At 39.0% G+C, this 21,809-nt stretch overlaps 2 protein-coding genes across 4 annotated transcripts in view; one reads left to right on the forward strand and one right to left on the reverse strand.

Moving 5' to 3' along the window:
* The window catches only part of UGGT2 (UDP-glucose glycoprotein glucosyltransferase 2), a 191,763-nt gene extending 172,899 nt beyond the window's left edge, over positions 1–18,864 (forward strand). For both annotated transcript variants that reach the window (XM_072782599.1, XM_072782600.1), the window contains exons 38-39: positions 2,373–2,499; positions 11,263–18,864. In XM_072782599.1, coding sequence (XP_072638700.1) covers positions 2,373–2,499; positions 11,263–11,285 — 150 coding nt within the window. In that variant the 3' untranslated portion in view covers positions 11,286–18,864. The remainder of the gene's footprint in view (positions 1–2,372; positions 2,500–11,262) is intronic.
* DNAJC3 (DnaJ heat shock protein family (Hsp40) member C3) overlaps positions 16,588–21,809 on the reverse strand; it is a 92,389-nt gene continuing 87,167 nt past the window's right edge. For both annotated transcript variants that reach the window (XM_072782601.1, XM_072782602.1), the window contains exon 12: positions 16,588–20,381. In XM_072782601.1, coding sequence (XP_072638702.1) covers positions 20,224–20,381 — 158 coding nt within the window. In that variant the 3' untranslated portion in view covers positions 16,588–20,223. The remainder of the gene's footprint in view (positions 20,382–21,809) is intronic.

Raw genomic sequence — 21,809 nt, forward strand, 5'->3', positions numbered from 1 at the left:
CAATAATAATGTAAAAATATCTCATTACTAATTTTAATACTGATTACATAATGACTGATAATTTGGACATATTTGGTTAAATAGAGTATTAAAATTTATTTCACCTGTTCCTTTTATATTTTTTGTATGGCTACTAGAAAATTTAAAATTACATATGTGGTTTCCGTCATATTTCTCTTGTGTGATGTTGATCTGGGGGAAGTGTGAGGAGTGCTTCCTGACTCCTAAAAACCATGCCCCTTGGGTGAGAATTGGTTTGTGTGGTCACATCTAGATGTAAGAAGAGCTAAGAAATGTCATTCCCAGACGGGCAGCAACTTCCTGGGGAAAGGTCTACATAGAGAAAAGGTGGCATAAATTTTGGTGGGCAGCTAGCTATTCCTCCCACAGAAGCACTTAAAAATGAGAGAACATGATAATTTGGGTCAGTTTCTTGGGGAAAAAGTTAAGGGAGGGCAGAAAAATCCCAAGGAAATGGCCTAATGAAGAGGAAAAAAACATAATTAGTGGTATTAAAGGTGAGAATGAGAGCACTTATGAATGTCATGAGATGGTCTCAACCCCATTTCAGTAAAGTTTCTCAACCTGGACATTATTTGCATTTGGGACCCTGTAATTTGTAAGTGTGGGGGACCATCTAGCACATTGTAGGATGTTTAGCAGCATCCCTAGCCTTACCCACTAGATGGCAGTAGCACCCCCCCATCACGACCCCCAAAAATGTGTCCAGACCTTGCCAGAGCTCCCCTGAGAGGCATAATTGCCCCATTTAAGCACCACTGATATAGATTATAGGGGAAAAATTGTAGCACATAAAACTAAGGAAAACATAGTCTTTTTATTTTATAGTTTCTGACACAATTAAAATGAAAAAAAATAGTTCCATTGTCTTCACTTTATAGAATGTATTGCCTATAAAGTTAATTTCTGCAAAGAATATCCTCTTTTCCCACTTACTTCAGGAACATATTACTACAGAAAAAAATCCACAGTGGAGTGAACTGGAAATAATTGGTGAGGAAAGGATCAAGATAATAGGCTCATTGCTCACAACCCATAGCTTTCCCACAAGGAACTAAGGAGAAAGCAAGTTGTGGCAACTACAACATCACATAGAAGGGAGCTTCAAGATGTGTTCTCTATTAATGCCTAATAGACAGCTTGTGGGATGCTTGTGGAACTCTGGGCATTGTGCTCCTCCTACAGCCCTTCATGTCTGTCACTGGCTTCTCCATTCTTCACATGACTCAAGCCAAACACTCTGGGGGCATCTCTGACCCCTCCCCTCATAACTGCCTTGCACCTCATTAGCAGACCTTGTCAGCTGTGCTGTCACATGCATCCAGAATTCTATCCTATGAGTGTTGCCTTTTAACCTTTTAATTTAAAACTATATATAAATATTTAAAACTATTTATAAACTCCCGAGTAGTTTAAATGGATCCTGTATCATTGGAAACTTGGAGGTTATCGTGGCTTCTTCCCCTGTGATAAAGCACTAAGACCCACCCCCTGCCTGGCACACACACACTCACATAGACAATTGAGTGAAATGCATGTGCCTTATTACTAGTAAGTGTAGAGTTGGAACCATGATGGAGGATCCACATCCACTGGTTTTTCACTGTGTCTGTCAGGGAGACTAGTTAACTAGTTTTAGACATGAGATTTATAAACAACTCTGAATTGCACATCTATCAGTATTTTGATGAGTTCAAGTTAACTGATTTTTTTCCAATTAACTGATTTTTAATATCATCACAGTTGGTAATTAGAACAGATGCATATGAAAGGGAATGAATGTATTTTGCTAAAGAAACTCAAATTTCTAAAGGCTAACAAATACTTTTGTTGGTGGAAAACTTAAGCATATAAGCCAGACTTTAGTCCAAAGAAAAGATAAAATATTTATTAATGTAGTCTGCTGTGTTCTTTTACAGTCAGTGTAATTAGATCTTTGTCAAAACTATTTGCAGAATTGACAAACTCCTTGTTAACTATCAGAATGTTTTTAAACAATTTTTAAGTTTCTGATTGAGGTGTTTGCATTAAACACTTAGTGCTTCCATAAAGTATGATTTGTAATTATCATTTGATCCTTTCCCTATTAAACTAATTTTAGTACTTTAGATAGTACTTAGGACTCAACTTTTGTGTGCTCTAGTGACATAGTACAAAATGTGTTTTGTGTGCTCTAGTGACATAGTAACATCCTTGAGCATTTCCTTTGTGTTTTCTAGACAATTATCCCTTCCTTCCTTCCACCCACCCTCCCTCCCTCCCTCCCTCTCTACTTTCTTTCCTTAATTGAAGTATAATTAGCATACAAGGATAATAGCTTTTTATTAACAAAATTTAATTTAAACTTTTAGTGCAATAATCCCAAAACAAAAGAACCCAAGCTAAAAGCTGCTGCCAGGATTGTCCCAGAATGGGTGGAATATGACACTGAGATACGACAACTGTTAGATCACCTTGAAAACAAGAAGAAAAATGCAAGTAAGTCATAATTTTGCAGTGATGTATGAACCATATGTTGTATTAACAGATTATAATAAGTTACAGATTCATTTCTTGGTGAATTTATCAAATTATTAGGTCAGAATTTCTTTAAGAAATTTATGACATTATTAAGAATTTCCTTTTTATGTGGACTAAGCTCACAAATTAAAAACATGGGTAGACAATCTCTTACCCCCATGGATATAACTTCAGTTCATATCAGCACATATGTGGATGTTGTTGTGGCATTAGCCTCCTGACACAAGCAGTAAAAAATAAAAGTAGAAGAAATGCTTGTCTTTAGGATTATACCAAATTTCCCAAATGGGAAAATCCAAGCCCTGAAGTTTAGTAAAAGGCATACATAGCTAACTAGAAATACTACCTGCTATCTCCTAAATTAATCTCACATAGAGTAGGGATTTCCCGAGTGTTCCTGGTTCCAATAGCCTTAGGGCTGGAGTGGGACTTGGATGAGATTTGCTTCCATTTCCAAGATTAAACTGTGCTTTTCTGGGCATTTCATCACTGCCTAAACCCTCAACAAATAAGTGTTGAATATTCTTGTAAAGCTAATTCAAACTTCTCGATTGCCTCACAATTCTCTTTCCTCATCAGTGCCTCGTTCTCTCAATTTTTCTTTACTCTTTTAAAAATAGCCATGGGCTCCAGTCAGTGTTAGAGACCTTCACAGGTTATATTAATCCTCAACAGTAAGTTTTTCCATTGGTTCAGAATAAAATTCTTATTCTCCTCAGCTTTATTTTTTCAAGAAGTTGAAATGATAAGTATAAACATAAAAATGTTGTATATAAACTTTCTCACATAAGCATGAAATTGTGTTTCATCTTGACTTTGTGTATTCCCTAGCAAAACCAGTGTGATTTTGTTTATTTTCTGAGAAGTTCAGTATTTAAAACACACCCATATGTCTTTAATGAATTAAATAATTTAATTAAAACATTATTTAAATTCAGAAGATTCTGTAAGTAGTGTAGTAGAACTGTTTTGAAGGAAAAAATATAAAGAAGATAGAGAAGAGGGGAGAAGAGGAAAAAAGTAAAGAGAAGAAAGAAAGGAAATTTTACCTAATTACCTCAAAAAAAAATTTTTTACCTCAAAAATTTTTAATGCACAGAACATGAGATGGAATGTTTCGCTTACCAAACTGGAGTTAAAGGATTAATAATATACAGTGTTAGCAAGGGTATTGACAAGTAAATACTCTCATATACTCATATATACAGTAGCTGTATAAATTAATGAAATATTAGTGTATACAAAAACTTGAAATGTGTGTGCCCTTTGAACCAGCAATTCACTTTAACAAATTTACATTTAAAAAAGAGAAATGGAAAAAAAAAGAGAGAGAGAAATGACAGGGTTCTTGGGTGGCTCAGTTGGTTACGCTGACTCTTGATTCAACTCAGGTCATGATCTCAGGGTCGTGAGATCCAGCCCCACATTGGGCTCCCTGCTCAGCCAGGAGTCTGCTTGAAATTCTCTCACTCTCTCTCTGCCCCTTCCTACACACGTGTATGTGTGTGTGTACTTGCTCTCTCTCTTTCAGATCTTAAAAAAAAAAAAAAAGGAATGATACCTATATACATATGTTTGTTGTGCCATTGTTTTTAATGAGCTAGAAATAATTTATCTATTGGGGCACCTGGGTGGCTCAGTTGCTTAAGCTTCCAACTCTTGATCTATTCAATTCAGGTACTGATCTCAGGGTCATGAGTTCAAGCCCTGAATTGGGCTCCATGCTAGCCATAGAACCTAATTTAAAAAAAAAAAATTTTTTAAGAATTTATCCATTAATAGACTTAATTATATAAATATCATTACATACAAACAATGAAATATAGTGTAGCCTTGCAAAAGAAATAAACGTATTTTGTTGACAGTATATTTCAAGTTAAAAATACAGAATAATATTTGTAATAAGATTGACCCCATCTTAATTAAAGAAGAATGGCATGTTTGCTTGTGTTTATGTACATATGCATTTATGTATAAAAATAATTTTTTTAAAAATGAAATGTTTTACAAAAAATTATTGGATTTTTTACTTAATTTTGAATTACAAACGTAAGACATGTTATAAACATTAAAACAACATGGAAATATATAGAATAAAATTGGAAGACCTCTCTTAGACACAGAGTCAATCATTTTTAAGGCTGTGATATATCTTTTATAATTTTTGCATTTCTCTCATTATAAACCAGATTCGTTTTCTGGGGTTCTAACACAGTAGCACAGCCTAGGTGGCTTCAACAAAAGACATTTTTTTGTCTCAGCGTTCTGGTAGCTTGACATCCAAGATCCAAGTGTCATTAAGGTTGGTTTCTTCTGAGGGTATTGAGAGAGGATCTGTCCCAGGCCATCTTGACTTGTAGGTGCCCATTTCCTCTCTGGCTCTCTTCACCTTATCTTCTCTCTGTATATATCTCTGTGCAGATTTCCTCATCCAACAAGGACACCAGTCATGTTGGATTAGGGTCCACCCTAATGGCATCATTTCAACTTCATTACCTTTATAAAGACTATAAATAAGGTCACATTCTGAAGTCCTACAAGTTAGGATTCCACCTTATGAATTTTGGAGGGATACAGTTCAACCCCTGACATGATGGAGTTGAGAATCTTGTCAGATGTTTAAGAGTCATTTGTAATTTCTTCTGTCTTTCAACTGTTTATTCTTATCCTTTTCTCATTTTGGATTGTTATCCAACTCTGGAAAAAAATTAATGATCTTTATTCTAGAGATCTGTATTGCCACCTTTATCATATACGAAGTTTCTGTATTATCTATGTCTCATTTGGCACATTTTTTTATCCTGTTCCATTGATCTTTGTCTATACATGTGCCTATTTTACACTTCTTTAATTATTGAAGATGTATAACATGTTTTAATATTAAGTAGGGCTCATATCCCTTCATTGCTATTTTGTTGTTGTTTTCCTGGTACTCCTGTTCATTTCTCCATATAAGCTTTAGAATCATCTAGGTCGAAATTTTTCAGTTTTAGGGAGCGGTGGTGTTGGAGGGGAGATTAAATCTATTACTTAGAGAGTATTAACATCTTCATGAAAACTGTTCTTCCCATCTAAGAACATGTTATATCTTTATGTTCAGGTTCAGTTTTAATGTTTTCAAGAATCATAACATTTTAATCATCTGAGTTTTATTTTTTTTTCATCTGAGTTTTAAACATATCTTTTTAAGTTTCTTCCTAGGTATATCATCTTTTTTGTTGCTATTATAAATGAGATTTTCTCTTACAGTATATCTTCTTATTGTTGGTTACTTGTACAGAGTATTGTTTTCTGCATATGAATTTTTATTTCTGTGATCATACTGAATTCTCATTTATAGTAATATTTAATTGTCTTTGGTTTTTCCCTCCCAAGATTAAACATATCTTACTTGAAATTGTTCATATTGCTTTTACTTGTCTAATTACTTTCGCTGATAGTTCTAATATAATGTTAAATAACAGTAGTGTACGAGGCCTCTTTCTCACTTTGCCTGGCCAATCTTCTGTATTTCCCTATCAAGTAAGATAATAGCTTTGGACTACAAAAATTTATCATAGTGAGGAAGTAGCCATTGATTCTTATTAAGTATTTTTATCAATAATGGGTTGCATTTAGCACTGTATATTGACTAACTAGAATCTGAAAAGAAAAAGAATGAGTTTCATTTGATTGACTGCCTCTTTAACAGAAATAGAGGTGACTATCTGGTTTTTTATTTATTAATATGACAAACTATTTTAATATATTTCCTAATATTGAGTCATCCCTGTGTTCCAGAATTAAACTCAGCTTGGTCATGACCTATTATTCTTCATTTTTCCTTTTTTTAAGTTGAGATATAATTGATAGATACATTATATTAGTTTCAGGTGTATAACATTTATTATTAGTAATATTACAATATTACAAAATGATCACAGTAAGTCTAATAATTCATTACCATACACAGTTACAAAATTTTTCTTGTGATGAGAACTTTTAAAATTTCCGGGCAATTTTCAAATATACAATGCAGTAATGTTAAATACAGTCACCATGCTGTTCATTACATCTCTATGACATTATTTTATAAATAGAAGTTTGTACCTTTGTACCTTTTGATCTCCTCCTCACCTATTTTGCCCAGCCCCCAGCCCCACTCTGACAACCATTAATGGTTCTCTGTGTCTGTGAGCTCAGTATTGCTTTAGATTCCACTTATAAGTGAAACCATAGAGTATCTTTCTCTGTCTTAGTTCATAATGTCCTCAAGATCCATTCATGTTGTTGCAAATGGCGGGATTTCCTTCTTTTTATGGCTAAATTGATACATTACACACACACACTCACACCTCACATTTTCCTTAGCCATTCATTCATCCATCGATGGACACTTAGGTTGTTTCCATGTCTTGGGTATTGTAAATAGTGCTGCAGTGAACATGAGAACATAGATACCTTTTCAGGTTAATGTTTTTGTTTCCTTTGGATAAATTCTCAGGGGTAAAATTCTGGATCACATGGTAGTCCTTTTTGTAAGTTTTTGAGGAATTATGTTTTCCGCAGTGCTGCACCAATTTCCATCAACAGTGCACAAGGGTTCCCTTTTGTTACGCATCCTTGCTAACACTTGTTATTTCTTGTCTTTTTGATAATAGCCATTCTAAGAGGTACAAGCTGATATCTTATTGTGATTTTGATTTCCCTGATGATTGGTGATGTTAACCTGTTGGCCACTTGTATATCATCTTTGGAAAAGTGTCTCTTCAGAGTTTCTGTCCATTTTCTTAATTAGGTTGTTGGTTGGTTTTTTGGGTTTTTTTGCTATTGAGTTGTAGGAGTTCTTTATATATTTTGGATATTAACCCTTTATCAGATACACAATTTGCAAATATTTTTTCCTATTCCATAGGTTGCCTTTTCATTTTGTTGATGATTTCTTTGCTGTACAGAAGATTTGTAGTTTCATGTAGTCCTACTTATTTACTTTGCTTTTGTTGCCTTTGTTTTGGTGGCAAATTCAAAAAACATTGCCAACACTGATCTCAAGATGCTTACTTGCCCATGTTCTGGAGTTTTATGGCTTCAGGTCTTAACATTTATCCATTTTGTGTTAATCTTTGTGTATGGTGTAAGAATGGGGCAAAGTTTCATTCTTTTGCATGTGGCTGTCCAGTTTTCCCAACACCGTTACTGAAGAGACTGTACTTCCCCATTGCATACTCTTGGCTCCTTTGTTATAGCTTAATTGACCATGTATGTATGACTTTATTTTTGGGCTTCTTTCTATTCCAGTGATCTGTGTATCTGTTTTTATACCAGTGTCTAAACTGTTTTGATTACTATAGCTTTGTGATAGTCATACATCAGGGAGCCTGATGCCTCAGCTTCATCCTTTCTCAGGATTACTTTGGCTATTTAGGGTTTGTGGTTCTTTATAAGTTTTAAGAGTGTTTGTTCTATTTCTGTGAAAAATGGCAATGGGATTTTTATATGGGTTGTAGATTTATTGGGATAGTAGGGAGATTTTATCAATATTAATTCTTCCAGTCCATGAGCATGGAATATCTTTCCATTTAGTTGTGTCTTCATCAATGTCTCATAGTTTTCAGTGTATAGGTCTTTCACCTCCTTGGTTAAATTTACTCCTACATATTGTCTTTTGATGCAGTTGTAAATAGATTATTAATTTTTCTTTTTTTTTAAGATTTTATTTATTTATTTGAGAGAGAGCACAAGTGAGCATGAGCAGGATGAGGAGCAGAGGGAGAAGCAGGCTCCCCTGCCAAGCAGGGAGCACCACTTGGGGCTCAATCCCAGGACCCTGACATCATGACCTGAGCTGAAGGCAGATGCTTTACCAACTGAGCCACCCAGGTGCCACTTAATTTTTCTTTCTTACAGTTTGGTATTACTTTATAGAAACACAGCAGATTTCTGTACATTAATTTTGTGTCCTGCCACTTTACTGAATTCACTTATTAGTTTTAAGTTTTTTGGTGGAATCTTTAGCATTTTCTGTATATAATATCTTGTCATCTGCAAATAGTGACAGTTTTCTTCTTTTCAACTTGGATGCCTTTTTTTTTTTCCTTCCCTAATCACTTTGGCTACTACTTCCAGTACTGTACTGAATAATAGTGGTAAGACTAGGCATTCTTATCTCATTCGTGATCTGAAAGGAAAACTTTTAGCTTTTTGCCACTGAGTATGATGTTACTATGGACTTATCATATATGGCCTTCATTATATTGAGGAAGTATAGTTCCTCTGTACCCACTTAGTTTAGTTTTTATCATAAATGGATGTTGAGTCTTTTCAAATGCTTCTTCATCCATTGAGATGATCATATGATTTTTATCCATCATCTTGTTGATGTCTCTATATCATATTGATTGATTTGTGGATGTTGAGCCAAGCCATCTTTGCATCTCTAGAATAAATCCCACTTGATCATGGTGTGTGATCCTTTTAATGTATTGATTTGCTGATATTTTGTTGAGGATTTTTACATCTTTGTTTATCAGGAGTATTGCTCTATAATTTACTTGTAGTGACCTTTTCTGGTTTGGGCATCAAGTCATTACTGGTGTTATAAAATGAGTTCAGACATGTTCCTTCCCAGGATGCCTGGGTGGCTCAGTGGTTAAGCAACTGCCTTTGGCTCAGGGCATATCCTTGAGTTCTGAGATCGAGTCCCACATCGGTCTCCCTGCAGGGAGCCTGCTTCTCCCTCTGCCTCAGTCTCTACCTCTCTCCTTCTGTGTCTCTCATGAATAAATAAATAAAAATCTTAAAAAAAAAAAAGACATGTTCCTTTCCTCTCTATTGACTAGAAAAATTAAAGAAGGATTGGTATTAATTATTCCTTAAATGTTTGGTAGAATTCATCGGTGAAGCCATCTGGTCCTGGACTTTTTGTTTCTCAGGAGGTTTGATTACTGATTCAGTCTCCTTACTAGTAATTGGTTGTTCAGGTATTGTGTTTCTTCAAGTCACTATGTTCATGATAAGTTGTATACTTTCAGGAATTTATTCATTTCTTCTTGTGTCACAGTTTCCAGGTTTACAATTGTTCATAGTAGTCTCTTATGATTCCTTATATTTCTGTGGTTGTTTTCTTTTTATATTTCCTGATTTCCCCTTCTGTTCAGGGAATTTTTTTTTACTTCTATTGATATTTTTTTAAGGGAGCAATCACATCTTTTTAACAAATCTTTTTCTCTGTTTGCTGCCTTTGAATTTCAGTTTCTTCCTGTTTTATGGTTTCATTTATTTCAGAATAATCTTGAAAATATTAGAATTATCTTAAGTACCTCTTTGGTTCTCTTTGTTACCTTTATTTCTTTAGAGTGTGTTGTTTTGTCTATTCATCTTGGTCCTTTTTTCTTTTGCTATTGGTCCTCCCCAAGTGCCTGGAGATCCTTGGCTGTTTGTATATTTTTAAGAATAAAAGATTAGATTGATCAATACAGAGAGCTGGCAAGGGTTTCCTCTGTGTAAAGATGTCTGTTTCTTCCCTGACTGGGAGGCTTAACCAGTAGCTCTAGGTACCTCAGCCTATGCAGAACTATGACAGACCTCTCTGGATGGATGGGCACGGAACAGAGAAAGGCCATCCCACACATAGACCTGGCCCAAAGCCGAAATGAGGACATTTTATTTAAGCACGTTGACACTCCTATGAAAATCAATCAATCTATATTTAATTTTTTTATATTCAATTTTTTTTAAACATCATTTACTTTTTGTCTTGGAATAAACAGCTTGTCCCATTCTCTCTGAAATGCACAATACAGGATGAGTGGGCAGGTGAGAGGCAGAGATTTCCCCAGCAGCACTTCAGTTATTGCTTCACATTCTCTCTCACACCCCACCAGGCTCTCCCAGGCTCCTCTCTCTGGAAAATCAGCCCCTTGTCCACACTGTGTGCTCATATATCAGCTTTGTGTTCTGTCTTCCATTTTTAGAAATTCACTCATAAGTCAGCTCCAACGATGTCTCATAACCACTTCCCCTACTCTCATTATTCCCTTTTATATTTCCTTATTATCTCAAGGAATTTCCAGTAAATTCCTTCCAGAATTTACTGAAGAGAAAAACATACTCTAACATCTTGAATTGTGGAATAGGATTCATTTAAATTATACTTTAATTCGTTTCTGCCTGAAAATGTAATTCTGAATTCTCAAGTGTTTTAAAATCAGTTAGTATGTGACAGCTCAGTGATGCAGAAGAAGAAACCATTTTGGTCTCTAAGTCTTCACTAGTCTTGATCCCTGCACGTGTGTCAACGCATGTCAGTGTGTGAGTGCTCAGTCTCCTCCCATCTCAGAAGAGGGCCACATATGGCTTCTGCTCTCTATTCCATTACATTAATGATAGGCTCTTTGTGCATGGTCAGGATTTTTCAAGGCTTCCATTGCCAGGCACGGGGTGCTAGGTTTCAGAGGTAACAAAGACAAAAAAAAAATGTGGTTCTTGTCCTCCTAGACTCATGAGAGTGCCCTTCCAGGTGGTAAAATCTAAGTACTGTAACACAATATGGATAGACACCATAATGTACAGAGAACTAATCTCATTCATGTAAAGAGGCAAATAAGTACTAAACAAAACAAAGGATCCTTAGGCAGCACCTGTGCTGCTTTTTCTGTATCTCTTACTTTGGTGAGATTTATGCTAATAAGCTAATTTGATATTTAAGATTTCGGTAACCAAACAAACTTTCCTCCTCTGCAGTTTTGACGCATGATGAGCTCTAGCACTGGCTTCTAGGAGAAAGAAGAGGAAAGTATGACAAGAAGTCTGCCACCTGCTGGGGAAGTGTGGAACTACTGCTGAGACTTGGAAATTTCATTTAAGATCAGTGACATATTCAAATATTATTTAAAAATACATGTACTTATTGTACTGAATAATTTTAAGTTATATAAAAAATGACCATCGAGTATTTAAAACTAGCTTATTTCTTTCTCCTTATTGTTTGAAACACTGGGTTTTCACCCATTAAAGACAGCCCAGTAAAGGAACATATCTAACTGGTCATCATGGGGATTTACCAAACCACCTACATCTGTGTGTTCCACCTCTCTGCACATCCACATTTCCTTATTCACAAAACACATTTTAAATTAGAGAAACCTACTTTCTGCTTTTTTTCTTTTGAAAAAGACTCATGGTTACCTCTGAATAATAAAAAATTCAGCCCACTTATAACTCCCTTTAAAAGAGTTGCATGGTCCTATAATCATTTATTTATCTTAGACGATATGATACAATCCTAGGCTGAATTTGTATTTTCTTAATGTTTCTAATTTTTATTTCACAAAATTATATTCATGGGCTTATGAGGTATATATATATTCTTTTAAAAGGAGTGTAAAAAGTATAGTCAGTTTTATGAAACTAAGAAGATGAAGTTTGTTTTCCTGCTATATATTAATGATAGATGAATAGAAATAGTGTTCAAAAACTATTCACCTATTCTAAATCTGGATCTTGGGAATGGAAGAGACCCCAGTGACATTTGAACCCCATCCCCTGAAGAAGCTGATTAAATAGGGCTGGGCTGTGTAAGAAGCTCCCTGTAAGATCTGCTGCCAAGTGTGGTGTGGGAAATGTCCCACAGAGGTTAGCCCCAGCCACGGTGACAGGCCCCCGTCCCACGCAAGCAGTGGAACCTGCCAGGCCCTAGGGAGCAGTCTTCCTCAGGAGATAGGCCGGGAGATCCAAGCTCCACTGGAGCCAGAGTTGTCCATTCACGGTGTCTCCTCTTGCTCTCTGAGCTCTTCTGAATGAGTCTAGCCCTCCGCTATTTGGCAGCACACCCATAGCATTTGAAAATACCCTCCTTATTCCCAGCTGCTTCATTCATTCCTAATTAGAAGTCAAGAGCTCTCCCTCTCCTGGTCACCCTGTTTGTTCCTGCCGGTCTGTGATCAAATGGACTGTTCGGTGTGCCCTGCCCTGATGGAACTAGATTATTCCTGTGAGTTCCCAGGATCCTAAGGGATGCTGTCAAAGGCTGGAGTGGTAACTTAGCCTGGGGTGGCCAACTCCATGGTGCTGACTCCTCTTCGGAGTCTGTATAACATCTGGGCTTGGGGAGAGGTAAGACACCCTCTGAGCATCTCGTGTAGGCCAATGCTCCAGCCCAGCTCACTGAGGTGTGCCATGGTGTTTGGGGTAGAATCGCCATCTGATGGTAGCATGGCATTTTGCTTTCCTTTATTGTCAGCCTCTGTTTTCACGTCCATAAGAATCTTTTGAGGAGAACGATCGGTTAGGTAAAGGCACTGGAGACCCATGCTCATGACTACCTACCATCTTCAATATGCCAGACTTCATATTTTATGGAGTATAAGATTGTAGAGTAATGTAAACAGTCTTTGATGCTCCCCTTCTAGTTTGTATGATGTGATTTGAAGGGCACAGTGTACAGGTCTCATTTCCAGATGAGTGATAGCTTGCATCTAAAAATCCAGATTAAGGGGCACTGGCTGGGGCAGCCCCGGGGGCGCAGCGGTTTAGCGCCCCCTGCAACCTGGGGTGTGATCCTGGAGACCCGGGATCGAGTCCCATGTCAGGCTTCCTGTATGGAGCCTGCTTCTCCCTCTATGTCTCTGCCTCTCTCTCTATGAATAAATAAAATCTTTAAAAAAAAAATAATAAGGGGCACTGGCTGGCTGTCAGTAGAGCATGTGACTCTTGATCTGAGGGTCATGAGTTCAAGCCCCATGTTGGGCATGGAGCCCACTTAAAAAGAATAATTTTTTAAATTTTAAAAATCCAGATTTATAAATAACATACTTCTTTACAGGGAGATTCTTTTATAAAATGGCTCACTTTTAAATTTTTATGTTTGGTGCATATAGCCTGCTGTGCCATACAAAAATCTCCCCGTCTCAGGGACACAGCCTGGGAACTGACAGAGAAAGCCAGCAGCTGCACTGAGCGGGAAGTGCTGAAATCTAGCCTGGAACTTGGGTGTACATTCTAGATCCTGAATTCTAGTTCCAGATGCAGGGCCCATATCAAACTAACAAAAATAAAATCCTGAAAGAAAAAGAAAATATTTTCTGTGAGCAGTTATAATCCACTTCTCTTTCCCCCTCCTTAAAGGACACTGTCAATAGTTTATTCAAAAATTAGGAGATTTTATCATGTAGAGCTTATCAAGTTTAGGCATAAAGTAAACCAAGAATATGAGACTGAAGACCATCCAGTCTTCATACCATTCAGAAGCTCATATTCAAAAGTTTGGATTTTGGAGGTGCCCATCCTTTGGGTGCAGGTGTCTCGTTCAGAGGACACTGGAGCCTCTAGAGAGAGAATACTGGGAAACGCCTCGGCCATCTCAGCCTGGAGTTACAGTTAAAATCGGGCTTTTCTTTAATGGGAAAAATGTAATTTGACACAAGTGGGAGCCTGCTCATGTGGTTACTCTACGTGCCAGGTCCTGTTCTGGGCACCTGGGAAACAGCCTGACTGCTGACACTGCCCCAGCAGGTAGACGCCAAGTCAGTACCACCAGCAACTAAAGCAGGCTGACACTGTTTTCTTCTCTGCTGCTGTATCTCAAAGAAGTTAGTGACATTTAACTTCCCACCAGAACAAGTAAGACTATTCACCAAAGGACTCAAACAGGGCCCAGCTCCCTGGCTCCAAGGATGATAGGTGCTGATGAGTCAGTCTCAGTACTGAAGTCTAAGCCACCATCCCATCCGTCTTGCCTGCTTCTCCCAATTTTAAGATTTAAGGCAGCCCACTCACATCCAAAGAACCAGTGGATTGGTTACCATCCTACCTTTAGTGACCAGGTGAGAGAGGGATGGCAGGAAGGCCCATGGCCCTGATGACCAGAGCTCAACCTAGAGGCAAGCCTGTGCCTAGCAGGAGTGGCGGGCCATAGGGGGCCATGCTGCCTCACTCTGGAGACTGCAGGTTTCATGGCAGTGGGACAGCTGCGCCCATCTTAGAATATTGTAAAGCTCAGGTTACCAAACACAAACTTCTGTGTTCTGGGAAATTCCAGAGTGGAACCTCTTGACTTAAGAGTTACTGTTAACCACGTTTTTCAAAGATTCCAGATTTGGGAAATAATCTTGTTCCCTACAGCTCTTAATCATTTGAATTTTAAAAGCTTTCTCTGACCACATGGATGTGCCCAACTATGTCAGGCTTGTTTCCCATCTGCTGTGATTTCACTTTAAAGATTAGGGGGGCTCCCTGGTGGGTTACTCCGGGGTTTAGCGCCACCTTCGGCCCAGGGCGTGATCCTGGAGTCCCAGGATCCAGTCCTGCATTGGGCTTCCTGCATGGAGCCTGCTTCTCCCTCTGCCTGTGTCTCTGCCTCTCTCTTTCTCATGAATAAATAAAATCTTTTTTTAAAAAATCTGTTAAAAGTAATTAAAATCAAGGGAATAAAAATTACTCAAATTTCAAAAGACGGGCTTAAAACCAAAACATTTGAATGACAAAGATCAACCTCACGTAATTGAAAATTGGGGGAGAAGGCAGAGAAGGAATAACGATGCACTAACTCTGCTGAGGAAGATGAATTGTGGAGAATCTAGTCTAGAGCACAGACTCCCTTTCAGACAGAAGTCATGGATGCTCCTGCCGGCACGAAACCTTCTCTGTCTTCCCACAGTCCGCTGCCACCAGAAAATGCTTCTGAAAGGTTTCAGCTGAGGAAGGCCAAAATAAAAGTCTCCATAACCAGACCAGAAGAAAGGACATTGAACAAATGCCCAAATGAAAATGCTCTGAAAGGAAAGTGTCAGGAAGAGAGTGACACTGGGGATGGAAGGTGAGGTGGGAGAAGCGTGCTGGGCAGGGGACAGAGGGCTGGGGAGGGGAAGGCACACGGTCGCGCAGGGGGTTGTAGACCATGGGAAGAGCTTGGGTGCTCTGGTCCTCAAGTGCAGTGATGGGTTTGCCGTCCGTTAATCCTTAGCCGAAACTGCTGAGAGTTTGTGTATTCTGGGTGTGCGTTAGCACTCAGTCTGTCGGGTAAAGCTCAGAGACCAGGACAGATCGCCTACTGGGATTTGATAGTGCCACTTGTCTTCCCTGTACAGCATCCCTCATAAATTTGTCCTGGTAGAAAGGCCACAGCCCACAGCCCTGTTAACATACCAGGTGTGTCCAGGAGGAGGAAGACGTGCTCTTTTATTTGCACGAAAATCATACAATACCCACTTTCACGAGGTCTTAGTAACGAGGTAATGAGAGGGATTAAATGTCGCAGGAAACCAAACACTGCAACAGGTGACAAGGAGAGTTAATAAAATCCTAAGAAAAGCCTAACACGGTGGAATTTCAATAGAAGAGCTATCCTTTGCGGTCTTTAAAGCACCTTTCACACCGAGAAGAGTCCTGAAGATCAGGGAAGCGAAAATGGATCTGCCCTTCCTCTCTCTCCTCCAGACACCCCAGATGGAGGCCAAGTCCTCATATATGCAAAGATGGCATGATTATTATTAAGAATTTGGAAACTGCACTTTCTGGGAAGGTTCTAAAGCGTTGTAGTCCTGTACTTTCAGGGTGTGCATAATACTTGAGAAGAAAGCTGCTTGAGTTTGTAGTTAGAAACCTGGCTGAGACAGGGGCGCCTGGCTGTGACTCTTGATGTGGGGGTTGTGAGTTCATGCCCCATGCCGGGTGGAGGGGTTACTTAAAAAGAAAAGAACTTTGATGGAAATAAACAGCATTACTCCCACCCCAAGCAAACCTCCTTTATGACTTTTACAGAAGTGTGCAAATGACAGTATAAACCCAAAAGTCTTCAAACAAAGCCAATTTAAATATTAGATTTTAATGGTATTGAAACCAAAGAACTGTCCACTTAAAGTCCACGCTGTTCTTGCACATTTGGGGTTAAGAGGTTTTAACCATTTCTACTTTCTGTGCTCTGACAAAAACCATTTCTACTTTTCATGCTTCAGCTCAACATAGAGGACCCATCCTTTTGTCACCTAGTCCCTGACCACATGTAAAGCAAAGTTGGAAGGTAGACTTCTCCAAAAGACTAAAAATGAAATGAAAGCAAGAAAAGACTGATTTGACCATAAATATTTTTATTAAATGTGAAAATACACGGGCATAAAAATAGTACCCATATTTGCAGACATATCTGAGACCCATTTCAATTAATTTTCAGGTTTTTTTATTAAAACACTAAATTGAGATGGATTAAATTACTTGTCTCATTCAGAACCGGCAACAGCCTTACAGTAGGAATAGTATTTTAACTTCTCAAACATCTCCAATTTTTACCTCCTCCACACTCTGCTTTCCACTGTAGGCAAGGGGGTCCACCACAGACGAGTGCAACAAAACCGGTCACTGTACATAAAGCCACGCAGTGGCTAATTTTACTCTTAAATCATTCAGCAAATGAGATCATCTGTTAAAAAAAAATTATCCCCACCTATTAATATCATTTGTAATTGAGAATAGACTCTGCTACTAACAAAAGGAATGATCTGATTTAGAATAAGGATATTATTTGTTGACAAGTTAGCATTTGCCTTCCTCCTTCCTTTATAAATATGGTAAAGTCCACTACATTCAACAGAGTTGCACGGATTTCTCAGGTTACACTACTGACATTACAACTTTTCTAAGACCTGTTGCCCAGCGTCCTGTGCTTTCAGGCAGGCAGCTCTAACAAAACCTGAGGGACCATTTTTAACTTACGCTAATCTTACACATTTTTTCCCCACAGTAAATGTCACAACTTCTGACCAATTCCATGCTTTAAAAAAAGGTGAAATTTTCCATTTTCCACCATAAATGGGAAATGCTGCCAATTTCAAATTGTGATTCTATTAATTTTTTTCCTACTTGGTTATCAGTATTTCTCTCTTAAAAAAAAAAAAGAAAAAAAACTATAGGTAGTTTTTACATTCCATTTTCAAGAGTCCCAAAAAAGTTGTTTTCATACTGATAATTAAGATAAAGTTTTAATACTGACTAAAGAGAGACATTTTTAAAGTTAGCATTATGTTCATCCAATTCACAGTAGTAAACTATTAAAGTTGTTTTCAAGTTTTCATTTATCCATGCTAAGAAAGCACAAACTTTCAAAAATGGGCAATAAATTCTCTTTTTAGAACCTTCTCATGTTTATAGGCTGATGTGTTTAATACTTGCTGCTGTGGAAAATATCCACGTTGTACAGACAAGTGATACTTCATTTTAGGAGCTTACCAAAAAGGAAGGAAAGAGTTTAAAAAAGGAATATAATAACCTAAGGCTAGGTACCCCTCTGATTTTACTTTTCCAGAAAGAGCCATAGTGGTTACCGGGCAGCTGCAGGCCCCAGAAACAAGAGCCAGGAGACTGGCAAGTGGAAGAAACCCAAGAACAAGTCAAGTCAAATGCCTTTCAGTCCCTTGCTCTCTGTGGTGTGAGGACCTCTCCTAGCAGGCTGGGAGGACTGCACCCCCGGGCTTCTCTCGGTCACGGAGGAACAGCACGGGGCCTGGGCTCCCACTGGTGCTCGCCCAGGCTAGGCTTACAGGCCGTGCTGTCCTCAAGTCTCTGTGGCACTAGCACTTGGCACCATAGCTCCTGTCTCTTCACTGAAGACCAGCAAGCAACTGTGCATCTCAGTTACAGGGGCTAAACTGAATCCACGGTAAAATTTTAGGAACAGGAATTCCGGTTATTACCAGTATTGACAAAATAATGCAAACAGACGTCTGGGCAGCAGCCTGACGGTGAGCGAGGTGACCAGTACCCAGGATGCCTCTCCCACTGGCCAGCCCTCCCACCGTCCTGGCCCTTTGGCTCCTTGGGGTGACTCCTCATGGTCTTCTCTGAATGGAAAGGCAAGTGATTTCCTAGTTCCTCCTTATTCTGTGTGAAAATTCTTACTTTAAAAGTAGGTAGATCAGAAAATGGTCACGGTGACATCATCTACCAAAGAACCAGACTGGTGAATGATATTACTGAGATAATGGAGTCATGAGATTACTAAAATGAAAGAATAAAACTGAATTTCCCTTGGAAATCCTTTTAGCACTGGCTTGAATTTTGAGACCTTAAAAGAAAAGGAAAGCTGCGAACTGTTTACTAATTTTCAAAATGCATTGTTTATTGGTAAGAAATAGACTTCTAAACAGATGCAAAAAGCACAAAGGTGTTTTGCTCAACTGTGTGATTTTTGTCTCCGTTTAAAGAACTTTTCTCCATATATGTTTCAAGATGACTTAAACATCTTAAGGAAACTTAAATGCCCTGTGCTTGGCTGTTGTGGTCAGGACATCTCCCACCCCTGAAATTAAAATGCTTGATTTCTTTAAAAAAAAACAAAAACAAAAACAAAAACAATATATTAGACCCATACTCATCAAAATGCTCTGAGGCCAAAACAAAAACCTTTCCAGAATGAAGGTAATAACTCTTACCTAAAGTAATTATCTTAGATTTTAAATGCAGTATTACTAGTTCCATAAATATTTAAGGTTCTTAATCAACAGTTTTTAGGGAAAAAATTATCCAGTATACAAAAACTGAATACTTCATTTTTTAAAAGGTTTGAGGAAGGTATCCCAAAAAGAGATGCCATCTTAGTGGTGGAGATGCAACCAGAGCTGACTAGATTTGTAAACATAAATTTTTTTCCAGGGAAGAGAACCTTCACAGGCATCAGGGTCGGTCAAGGGGCAGGTCTCCTGTCTAATGGCCGCCTCAGACAGTCCCACTTGGGAGGGACTACCATCCAAGAGGTTGGCCAGGATGGAAGAGAAGCTGCCCGCCTTTATTAAAAGTGGGGAACATGGCATTCTCTGTCAATTGAGCAACTTTATATTTCTAAGGCAGTCCTGTTACAGGAAATTGTTTCACAACTTCAGTTGTTAAAGTACTTCATTCTGCACTTCAAGCTTATTTTAAATAATACCACTGCTCTATTATCCGAACCTATGTTACACATTTTTAAAATTTGTTTCATATTAAACAAAAGGGTCCTTAGGTTTTTACAAGTAATTCTATGACCATGGTCTTCAGTATTCTCCTGCAGGTCCCCAACATAAAATACGTGCTTCACGTCCATCCAGAGTCTGCACCTGGTAACATCAACTACCACCTGAGAGCAGGTTTTCTAAAAGACAGGCTCCATCCCTCCTCCTGCGCCAGCCATGCTCATGCCAGCAGAGATAGGAATGTGTGTGGATTAACGGAGGCTCTGTAATGTAAGATTATTTGCAAGCAACTGGTCTGACCAGAACCTAAGCAAAGTTGTCCCTAAGAACATACAGCTCAAAGTGTTGATACTGTCTTGCAGAATACTAAAACATAACCCGCTCTTGTGAAGACCACAGCTCCTCCTCCTACGTGTAGGCACTGCTGTACCTCGCAAGGCTGTGAAGAAGCATTTCCGCGTGCTCCAGTGTAGGAAGATACGTGAGCACTTCCACAGGTTCGCCTACCGCAGACCCTTCTTCCAGACCCTCAAACATTTACACGGGCTGCTCTGTCAGAAAGAGAACCAGTCTTCGCCTCCCTGCCTCCACAAACCCATCAACCTCCAGTCTAAAATGGGTAAGAACGATTTTTCCTATTAAAACAACTCTTTGGTCATGGACAAACTAAAAGATTTGAATTTTTTTCATTAGGATCCCGGAACAAGGTTTCTTTGTTTTTAATCTTTTAAAAAAATTAAGGAAGAAGAGCAGAAAAACAGCTGGTTTAATTGAAGTGGAATTTAAATCTAAAAGGTCCGCCTGAGCTAAAGGGATTGAACCCTTGCCATGAGTTCCAGCTCCTGTGGAAAGGGTTGCCACCGCCTCCTTGTTGGCTCTCTGCATCCAGGGGATCTTCTCCATCATCAAACTTCTTCCTCATTTCTATGAAAGAAATGAGCAAATTAAGACCCAGGTATTCACCGAGGCGCAGGGGAGGGGAGAGGGGGCGCAGGACTCCTTACTTTCCTCTCATCAAACAGGTGTGCCTGATACACAAACCTCGGCTCTCCCATTCCCACCCCGCTTCCAGGTTTGGTCTCTGGAGAAACAGCCTAGAGGATGCCCATCACGGAGAAGGGGTTCACGTTCAGGGCTGAAAATGGGTATTCATTGAAATTCAGGCCCCTTAAATCATCTTGCCTCACAAGCAGCTACTCAAGGAAATTCTTCTCTGAAAAAAAAATAATTGCCAAGGAGACCTCCAAAAGTCACACTCCTTAAGATCAAAGAGCCATGTCACCATCCTGGCCCCAATGATGCAGCCTCCACCTCACCAACCCACCAAGCTTCCCGTCTTAAACCCCAACAGAACCAAAGCCCCCGGTGTACAGTTCAGGACGCTAACTCACTGCTATGCCCGCCCCCAGGAAGGTCTCTGACGAGACTGAGACTGTTGCAGACAAATGGGACAAATGCGGGTGGCACGAGAGCAAGCTAATATCCTTGGGGACCAGAAAAACTATTTCAGCCTTAAAATAGGTTTGAGAAAAAGGAATAGAATAAAAAAGAACTCTTGGTAATTACAAATGCAGTTCTCGATGCCTTTGTGACTGTGAGCCTCAACTCCAGGACCATGGCCCCACCTGTGCACTGTGCAGGCTCAGAGGACAGACCAAGCAGGATGTTGGCGCTCATTTGCTAAGGAAAAGAACAGACTTTCCTGCTGTACTCATTAAGTACACTTCTACCTCTCATACGGGATTATAAATGAGAACGGAGGATCGTAAAGCTTCAATTCCATAGCATAAGCAGATGTTCAAAAAATATTTGCCAAATGGGCACAAAGCATGATTTCCTTCTATTTTTGAAGAATCTGTCTAGCTCAAGTCATAGCTCCTGCTGACAATGAAAAGGCACAAAAAAAGCAGTAGTAATTCACATTAAATTCCCTTTAGAAATGTCTAAATATTGTTCAGTATTACCTAATTTCTTTGCTTTCTCTCTCATTTTCCAGGCCATTTTAGCCTGTGATAACATTTCTGGCAACCAGTAAATCTAATGAACATTTGATTTAGGGCAAGATTCCAGAGAAGCCCCCAGGCTAGGTGTACAATCCCCTTTTCTGCACTGTACCTTCTAGCCTGGCAGCCTGGTTTCCTAGTCAAGCTCCTGTAAGTCTGGCATGAAGAAATCATCACTGATCTGGGAAGGTGGTGGGAGGAACTAAAGACATCTCACTGCTGTGCTCTCATTATCAAAGGTGAAAGAGCGGAGACTCAAAAAGCTCTAGTGTCTTGTGCAGGAGGAGGGCAGTAAATCCGGCCTCCTGCCTCCATGACTGTTGGTCTCCCCACTGCACCAGGCACATGA

This window comes from Canis lupus, chromosome 17 (genome assembly GCF_048164855.1).
Source record: "Canis lupus baileyi chromosome 17, mCanLup2.hap1, whole genome shotgun sequence".
Classification (NCBI taxonomy): domain Eukaryota; kingdom Metazoa; phylum Chordata; class Mammalia; order Carnivora; family Canidae; genus Canis; species Canis lupus.